Source organism: Phalaenopsis equestris, unplaced genomic scaffold, assembly GCF_001263595.1.
Source record: "Phalaenopsis equestris unplaced genomic scaffold, ASM126359v1 Scaffold000152, whole genome shotgun sequence".
Lineage (NCBI taxonomy): Eukaryota > Viridiplantae > Streptophyta > Magnoliopsida > Asparagales > Orchidaceae > Phalaenopsis > Phalaenopsis equestris.
In genome coordinates, this window is record NW_018164594.1 from 532896 (window position 1) to 543159 (window position 10264).

Sequence of the window (10264 nt, forward strand, 5' to 3'; positions counted from 1 at the left end):
AACTTCAAACATGTAGCCTAAGAAAAGTGTTCTTTGTTCACATAATGGATTCTTTAGTTTAACAATTTTTCTCGAGGCTGATTGTTTCTGTAAGATCAAAAAAGAATGTATTACATTGTGACTTCTCTATGCTTTGTGGAACTGCAGAAGATCTTCTAGGGCTTGTTTGGGATCAAATTTTTTTTTAATGTTTGTTTTGTATGTTTTTTTCACGACCCGATCTAGAATTTGGAATTAACTAATGTGGGAAGTGTAGTCGAACGGTATTAACAATTTTTTTTGGATGGATATTTAGAAACTTCCAATATATAAATGATCCACTAATATCCACAAAGTACAAGAAATTTAAAATGTTCAGAAACAATAACAATATACTGAAGACAAAATTTCAAACAAATACAAAACAATATATCACTCTATGAAGGAAATGGTAAAAAGAAACTATTATCTAAATACCAAGGAGCAGTGGTCCTTCTCTTGTAACCAAATCTCTCCTACTAGACATATCAATCTAAAACTTTTCTTTTCCTGAAAGAAACTATTAATTGCAACTAGAAGTTTGACTTAGTGAGTAAATAATCTTAATATACATTAAATTATTATGTCAATGTTATACATGAATAACCAAAAGAAATGCAGTTTATTTCTTAATGAAATTTTAAATTTATCCTTTCCTGTTTCCTTTTAACTATTTATTCTTTCCAACTATTTTAAGAGTCAAAACAGGATTATCATCATATCCGAAAGTATCGTCAAAAAATATACTAGAAAATACCTTAAAAAATTGCACTCATAGATACCATAAAAAATGTACTCAAATGTATCCTCAAAATTGCACCCGAAGGTACGCGTTTATCATTTCATTTAACGTGCACGAGTATATCGCATTTCCTGCAAGTAGCATATGAGGGTAATTCTATATGACTTAACATTTACATTTCATTTCCTTTAAATTATCTTCTTTTAGAAACATTAAACATTCTTTTTTTTTTCTTTTTCCATTTCAGTTTTTTAAATTTTCAAGCTTGCAAAATGCATATAATTATAAAATAACTGGTTAAAACATTAAAGAATTTCTTTATTAAATAAACATTAATTTAATACATATAAGAAAATAATTATTCGCCTTTGCTTACAAGGGATCTCTGAAATATTTATTCCTCCACTAACTTCTTTATCTAACACCTATGTTTTAATTAAATGTGCATGTAATTATAATAATCCACCTAAAGAAAATTTAAATATATTTATTGGCATATCATTCAAATAACAAAAGTAAATAATTATTCATTCATTACCTTAAAAAGGTTTGATTTACCTCCTTGCACAAAATTTCCCTTTCTTTACAAATTTAATTGATTCAATCTTAATCTTCTACCTTTTAATATCGCACGAGCTGTCTCTCCTCTCGTTCGCATCAAAACCTTTCACTTACAATATATGATCTAACTTCATATAATTTAAATGTTAGTATTATGACTTAATTAAATAATTAAATTCATACATTTAAACTTACACTTTCCTTTACCCGCACACCGCAATTTGGACTCCCTCTTCTCCTCTTCCTTCTTTCTCGACTCGATCAAGCGCCTTTGCACTATAAAGAATAGTCGCCTGACTCTCCCTTCCCTTTCGGTTTGTTCTTCCTCTCACTTGGTTAGGGCTCGATGCTTCGACTCTTTCCTGCCTTCGGTCACGTTGCTCTACCGTGGGCAGCAAGCAAACACCGCCTCCACTTCCTTCTCTTCCTCTGCATGCGAACACGACAACCCTTCCTCTTTCTTACCGCACACAGAAATCTTTGTGCGGCCCAACAGAGCAGCGCACAAAGCCACAACTTCATTCCTCCTCGACCAATCGACTGGGGCTCAACATTTGACAACTCGTGGGTTCGACACCGCACATACAATCCTTCTCCTTCCCTAAGGAATTTCTTCTTTTACTCTGTCTCTTGCCCTCCCTCTCGTTCCAGTGGTTTGTTTCGAATGAAGGGAAGTGTGAAAGAGCGTGCGATAAGATTCTTGTGAGGGGCTCCATCTCCAACTATTAGCACCTATATGAATTATTTAATTTTTATTTAATTTATTTATTTTTAAATTTCAGTTATTACATTTTTAACATGTTTTTATTTTATGTTTCTAAAAAAATTATCAGGTTTTTAAAAACACTCATAATAACTTTTAGATGTGCACTTGTTTTAAAAAACAATTATTTCTTAATCATACATTCTTTCATGTCGTCTATTTCGAACGAGGGGAAGTGTGAAAGAGGGTGCGATAATATTCTTGTGCGTCTCCTTCAACTACCAGCACTTATCTGAGTTATTTAAATATTTTATTTATTTATTTTTTAAATTCAGTTATTACAGTCTTAACATATTTTTATTTTATGTTTCTAAAAAAAATTAGCATGTTGTTAAAAATACTCAAAATAACTTTTAGATGTGTTTTTTTTTTCAAAAACAATAATTTCTTAATCATACAAATCAAACATGTTTTGTTTCTTATCAAAACATAAACAAAATAAAATAAAAATAAAAATAGAAAATAAATAATATAAGTGATCACTAATGGCCCCTTAGCTTTCACCTATAATTGAGTGAGTGAGTGCTTAATAGATTGTTAGTTGCAATAATGCCAACATGAATTACACCCTTCAATAATTGGTTGGAATTTAGAAGACAATCTGTTGTTAATAACGTTAGGGCTAAGAGGATTTAGATAATTATAGCACATATTGAAGCACATTGCTTGAGGTTCTTAGGCCTGGCGAGTGCCCGCTCAATGCTTTCTGCTTTTCTAGGCTGCTTTTTTTAAAAAAAAGAAAGTGTTGAGGAGTCAAAGTAGCCTTGGCTGTAAATGCCTTGAGCTTTACTTACAAAGTAGTTATGCTTTAGTGTCCTAAAACTTCCGAAATCTTGCCATAGCCATGTCATTTTCTCATCTATTTGAAGATGAGGCACAGATTTTGTTTTGGCACTCCTTCGAGCTATCACACATTTCTTCTTTCGTTTTCTTGTAACTAAAATTTTACATTATAAATAAATTCTAATTAGATGTAGGTTTCTAATCTGTTGCATATCCAACTCATGCATTGTCAATGAGATTTCAGCACTTGTGTTAGCCTTTTTTTTTAAGAGAATAACCCATTTCCAATTGCCTTTTTGAGATGTATTTGCTATCCTATATGCAACATTAAGGTGCTCTTCTACATGATTTTTTCATAAATAAACAAACTTAATGTGAAAATGAATATCTGGTCTAGCATGAAATATGTAGATAATTTTTTCTGCTTACTATTGGTACCTACTTTTATCAACCAAGGTTGAATGTTCTATAGTTCCAACTTTTTAATGAATCCATTGGTGTTTGTGAAAATTCAGGACACATTAAGGTGCTCCTTTAGTATGGTCAGTGTATTTCTGTTGTGAGATAGATATTTCTCTCTTGATGTTGCTATTTTTAGCTAAGGAATATTTAAGCCGCTCTCCTTGGATTTAAATTTATAAGCAATGTTATTTTTTTGCTTCTCTTTTTCATTGTCCTCTCTAAGACGATGGCATGAACATATATGTATATGATAAAAATTTTACCTTTAGATGTTGTTTTTGTAAATAGATTGTGGTTAGATTATCCTTACGAGTTCTTAGACATTTAATTGTCATGGTGAATTTGAAATTATGCTCATGGTGATTGTTTCAAGTAATGTAAGGAATTTTGGAATGTGCAGACATGTTTCATTTTGTTATTTGAGTGATATTGTCATGTAGGTTTTATGTTTTAGATATAAAAATATATTTTTGGCGTAAAGTTGATGGAATGACTAATTTAAATTTTTAGCAAACAGAAAATTATTCTATTAGTGTTCATCCTAGCATTTAGGGCAAATGTTTCTCGATGATAAAACAGTATGCTTTTAGTGATACTTTTTGCCATGACTTCTGTTTTCTATCAATCAATTCTTTTGTCTATTTTGTATTTCAAATTGAAGTTTCATTTTGCATCTATATGCTTGATTCTCTTTAGGGATATTTGAAAGCTTACGATTGTCATTTCTTTGATGGGCTTGAATTTCTTCATGAACTGTATTTCTCCCTTCGGAAATTTTTAAAGCTTCTTGAACACTATTTGGAATTTCCATGCTTGATGGATTTTTAGCGTAGGCATAAAATCTTGGAGTTAATTTGTCATAGAAATATAATGATTGATTGGGTATCTGAACGAAGCTCTTTGTTTTTTTAAGAGCAACAACAGTATTGTTTATGTAATCCTTGAAATCATAAAGTTATTAGGTGTGCCGCACGCACCTGGGGATGCCCAACAGGAGGAGAGAGGGGACAGGACCATCTCTCTCAGTCCTCCTATTGGGCGTCCGCAGGTGCGGATGCCGCACATAATAATTTTTCCTCAAAATCAGTGTTATCTTGTCCTTATGAAGTTATGCTAGCAATCAGGTTAGATATTGAGTTTGGTTCAGAAATACTTTGTCCTATCTTGTCAGTTGAATTTTCTTGTCATCTGGACTAGACAATTTTTTGTTTCTTTTAAACCTTTGGGGTATTTGAATGAGTGATTGAAACGTGTAAGAGTTATTTTGAGAAACCAATAAAATAGGACTAATCTTGTTGCAGAACTTATTTATAGAGAGAGTTCGTATTTTCCCTTGAATATGTGTTTTGTGAAGAAAGATTAATTTTCGAAGAAGATTGCATCCATAGTTGTGTAATATCATTTTTATTGGGAGAATAGCATTTACAACTTTTTTGTCAGGGAGTACAACCAATGAGAATGAATTTTGTATCTTTTTGGCCTAATTTTTTCTTTTGTTTAGGTATATACACACACAAGCAAAGCAACCAAACAACTTGAAACAATTCGAAGTGGTCATAATTAATCGAGCAACCTTCCAAAATTGGTTGATAGACTAGTATATGTTTTTTATTCTAATAAATAGAATAGATACAATAATGATACGAGAAACGTAGTCCAAACAACAACAACAAAATAATAATAATAATACAAATAAAAAATAGAAAAAATAAGAAAAAGCTAGAAAGTAATTAACCAATTTAGTTACACTTAATTTAAGGTTTAACATTATTCTCCTCAAGAAAATAGTGGTTGATGGACTACATATGGAAGGAAGGAATTTGTGAATTGTGAGGTAGCTAATCACATAGCCGGTCTGCATTACATTTATCTAAGGAGGTGTTGCGGATTTGCGGATTTGCGAAGCTGAGCTAACTAGAAGGCTACAGGTGTTGCGGATTTGCGAAAATGGTGTAGAATCAGAATTTCTTGTCATAAAGAATTTAGGGAATGCTTTGTCCATAATTTTTATTGTTGTCCTTGCTGATTTGGTTGGTAATATACATAGTAGAAGAGAATGTTTTATTCATTCTTAAATTAAATCCATGACAAATTAAAAAGCTGGCTTGATTATGCACCTTGATTAACCTCTGTCGTTCGTGAAATTAGAGTTGGGTTCACGCCTTTTTTCTTGTCATCTTTATGGATATGCCTACTTTCAATCTTTGGTTGTTAGCTAATTCCAATCTTTTTTTCCTTTATTTTGTTTTTCATCATCTCATTTGACATTTGGTATTGTAACTTAGTTAATTGTTACAAAACTATTTATGATTTCTCCATTAAATTCTTTACTCAATGTTATGTATTGCAATTTTCTCGTCTTTTGAGGAAGTTTTTAGTTGATCATAGACGGCATTGCATTTGAACCTGCTTAACATTGTATTGGATTTGGTCCTTTACATTGCCTGAACCTGCAAGTTGGTCTAACCAGATACATGCTTACGCAAGCTAGGTTTGCCAAGAAAAGCTTCTTTGGGTACACGATCCAACCCAAGATTTTTATGCATTCTTCAATTGGCTGGATCCAATCCTATTTGAAAAATGCTTAAATTTATTTTAATCCCTTGGACTGAGATGGTTGGGCTTATTTAAAGCAATAAATCCTGTCCCCATTTCTGCTAGCTAAAACCGGATCTGATCTACGTAGTGGCTATTGTCTGAATTTTAGCATGATTTAGAATTAATATTTTCTATATTATTATTTTATTTATGCTGTGTGACTTACCCATACGAACTGAACTGTGAGTTTATTCATATTCCGAATTTTTTTTTTTTTTTTTTTTTTTTTTTTGTAAATTGTAAGGCTTTTTTTATGTTAATGCCACATTTTATTTATAAATGAACCTTATATTATTATTATTATTATTATTTTGCTGTAGATGGTCTTTTTTTAAAAAAAATATGCTATAGATATTGATGTTTAAATTAGAAGATGCCCATCGTGATTTTTTTATTAATATTTGTTTTTTGAAATTGTTGCCTTGGTTTACGAAGCTGAGTTCCTCACCTTTGTACTTGCACTCTTGAATTTTGAAGATAACCTATTTCTGGATTTCCATGCTTATACTCAACCTACCAATTTCCTTCCAATATAAAAGAAGCATGGTCTTTTTTTTTTCTTTACTTTTTTTTCTATTTTATGCTTATATTTTATTTAAGGGGCTTTTACATACATAGCACTCAAAATTTTCATATTTACCTATCTAACACCTAAACTTTTATAATTACAAAAATCATATGAAAAGTAGCACTCATTATCATCTTTAAATAGTCAAATCCGTCTTTACATCCATTGGTAAAGTGTTGTGTGTAAAAATGAAAGTTTAGGTGTGAGTTAGGTAAATCCTTAAGAATATGGTGCTATGTATGCAATTTTTTCTTTATTTTATTTATTTTTTTATTTTAAATAAAACATCAACTTATTTTAAAAACACAATAATTTACATACAGAAAAATATTCTGTTGTTGAAAAAAAAATTGTTTGAAATTATGCATTAATTTGTTTTTGAAATGTAACATTTGGACTGCATTTTAAGAGAAAATATAACTCTAAAAATATAACATACAGTTAAAAACAAAGATCGCAAGTAGGCATCCAATTGTCAAAAACAAACATTGAAATATAACATTTTCAATGTTTAAAGGCATCCAATCCTTGTTTTTGAAAGGCAGCCATTTTCTACTTTCAATCTTTATAGAGTAAAAATATAACATTAATTTGTTTTTGGGGAAAAAAAAAGATTTGGAAAATATACTGAACGAAATACTTTTGAAACCCAAACTAAAGTAAAAAATAGGGAAATTTACATATATACCACCCCTTTTTTATGCATTTACTTATCCAACATCCAAAGCTTGATATTTACACTCGTACCACTTTGGTTTCATAACCCTATGCATGAAAAAATGTATTTCACTTTTGGAAAGATAGTCATGATTGTATTTTTTATGTGATGTTAAACAGTGAAGCGGTATACATGTAAATTTGAGAGTTTAGGTGTTAGATATGTAAATGCATAAGAATTGTATGGGATGTATGTAAATGTGTATGAAAAATAACAGTGATCTCGAATAGCCCTGCAGTGTTTGCTGTTTATTTCATGTTTCTTGGCTGTTAATCGCCACCTATCTTTTTTGCACTTTCGAAGGTGGGTTATTGCAGTTTGAAGTCTAGTGAATTGGTTTATGGCATTGAAGATGTGGAAACTTTTGATGAAACAATCATTATATTGATTTTGTGTGTGTGTGTGTGTGTGTGTGTGTGTGTGTGTGTGTTTTTCATTTTCTTTTTTTGTACTCAGTTCGGAGAGCTGATTTGGGAATAAGGTTTTAGTTACTTCGATTCGGTTTTATGAGCTTAACCTGGTTAAAAGAGCTCAGATTATGATGACCCACATCTTGCTCAGGAGCTAAACTGTGACCTCTGCTTTTACATTGTTGATTTTTCTAAGGGTATTTACATATATAACACCTAATTTTGATGTAGTAACATTTCTAAACTTTCATTTTTACATTTATACCGTCCAAATCTCTCAATTCACATAAAAAAAAAATATCACTATTTTAATTTCTATAATGGGAAATACACCTAATTCATAGGTTAAGGTAGCGTGTATGTACAAATTGAAGTTTAGGTGTTGGACATGTAAATACATAGGAATTGAGTTCTATGTATGTAAATCTTCCTTCTGTTGTTTTTGATCTAAACTTAAGAATCAAAGCAGCGCAATGGCAGTACAACTATCTCTTGCGATTCCACACCTACTGTATCTTGTTTGATCTTTCATAAAATTTTTATTTTTGCTGCGGCAGGAACCGAGGACGACAATTCTGGTGCTATTAGAAACCAAACTAACAAAAGGGAAGTGAAATCAGCCTCCACAAAAAGGAAGCAGGAGGACACGTCCAAAGAAGATGATCATGGAGATCCCGATAGTGATGACCACGAAGACGAGAGTAATGATGAGCCCGACAGTCGAAAGAGTAAACGACGCGGTAAACCTTCCAGCAGAGGCCGTGGCAAGGGTGCGAAAAAGATAGCTTCGGAGGCAAAGAATTCTGGTCGAGGAAGGGGTCGTCCTAAGTCTGTCAGCAAAGGCAGCTCTGATTGTGGTGGGAAGAAGGGGAAGAGCAGATGATCAAAAAGTTCATAGAAGACAACAGTAGATGGATGCATTTTAACTCCAAAAGTTCTCCCAGTTTAGGTTTAACAACTTGACCCGACTCGATTTTTTTTTTTTTTTTTTCTTGGCTTACTTTGATTCTTACTGCTATCGATTAGTTTCAACTTTCTTCACTCTTTTTGGACAGATGTACCTCGCTTTTGAGCTTTAAGAAGCTTTTTTGTACTGATCATTAATCTAATATATTGATAACTGTTATAATTTATTTGTTGGGCGTATGAGTATATAGATGTCTTACAGGAAGATTAACATGCATACCACTTAATTCCTATGTATTCACCTATCTAACAGGGACATATGCATAAAAAGGTGTATTCCACTTCTTAAAAAGGTCAAATGGTGATATTTTTTATGTGATATGAAATATTTGGGTGGTGGTATAAAGGTAAAAAAGTAAAATTTAGTTGACATATGTAAATACATAAGAATAGAGTGTTATGTTTGTAAATGCCCCTATTTTAAAAGTTCTGGGGGTTGTGGTATTCTGTAATCTGAAATTCTGATTTCTTTCTGACAAAAATTGCGTCGGTTCAGTTGGAAGTATAACTAGAAATGTTACATGGAGCTCTTATTGCCTGCGATGGTGCTTGCGCCGTCCAATGAAAAAAAAAAAAAAAATCAAAAGTGGACTCACTGACATACACTTTTTGGTTAATGAGAAGTTTTTATTGTTCAACTGCACGTATATCTGCGTGCGGTGGTGCCATTACATGGCGTGAAGAAAGAAAGCTGATGGACATGAAAAAATAGGCGGTTATTGTTTTACTTTTTAAATTGATTATTAACTGAAGGGTTTATTTGCTATATTTGTTCTTTCGAATGCAAGCTGTGCTCATCTTGATTTGATTTTTATGTGCACTTTATACATCAAGTTTTATGTAATTGTGTCCTATCATTCGAACTTCTATATCTAGAGAGTATCTTTTATTATTTTCATTTATTTTATTTGTTTTAATTTTAAATAAAATGTCTGGTTAAAAATAAATCAATTTATTTAAAAAAAAAATACTTGAAATAAGTTTTAATTTTGAGCGTTTAAAAATTGGGTTATTTTCTTTGTTTTAAAATCAATAAATTTTTTAAAAAGATAAATATAAATAGGAAAAAAAGTTTCCTATGGGCCCAAGTAACGGAGCTCATTTTTTGTCCGGACTCCTGACGTAATTCTACGTGCGGCGGAGATTATTCATGAGTTATTTTCAGGTTATTTTTGGGTTATATTAAATAATCTTGAAATAACTCAAAAATAAAGACCGCGGGCTATTTATAAGTTATTTTAGAAATATTGAAAATAATTTAAAAAATAAATTGAAAATAACTCAAGAATAACCTCCGTCGCATATAGAGCTACGTCAGGAGTCCGCACAGAAAAATTAGGCCGAGTAAGGGGTGTTCGACTATTTTTTCATATGTTTTGATAGCATTGAATAATTACATAGATTTAATGATAGCTTTGTCAGAAGGTTAATTTAGTTACATATTTATCATAACGATAAAAACAAACAATTTCATACTAAAAATGAGGCCCTATCGTCGTTCTTGTACGTAGGAAAAATGAATTAATTATAATGCCTTCTAAAATATACTTGCGTGGCCCACACTGAGGGTCTGTTTGGAGCAGCTGCAGCTTATCCAGCTTCTGCTGATAAGCAGCTTATCCTGATAATCTGCTGATGACCAGCTGATCCGGATAAGTTGTCTGGCTGTTTGGTT

At 31.7% G+C, this 10264-nt stretch overlaps 1 protein-coding gene across 2 annotated transcripts in view; it reads left to right on the plus strand.

The window, feature by feature from the left end:
- LOC110021921 (protein RCC2) overlaps nt 1–8594 on the plus strand; it is an 89319-nt gene extending 80725 nt beyond the window's left edge. For both annotated transcript variants that reach the window (XM_020720642.1, XM_020720643.1), the window contains exon 16: nt 8181–8594. In XM_020720642.1, coding sequence (XP_020576301.1) covers nt 8181–8506 — 326 coding nt within the window. In that variant the 3' untranslated portion in view covers nt 8507–8594. The remainder of the gene's footprint in view (nt 1–8180) is intronic.
- Nucleotides 8595–10264: the final 1670 nt, after the last annotated feature.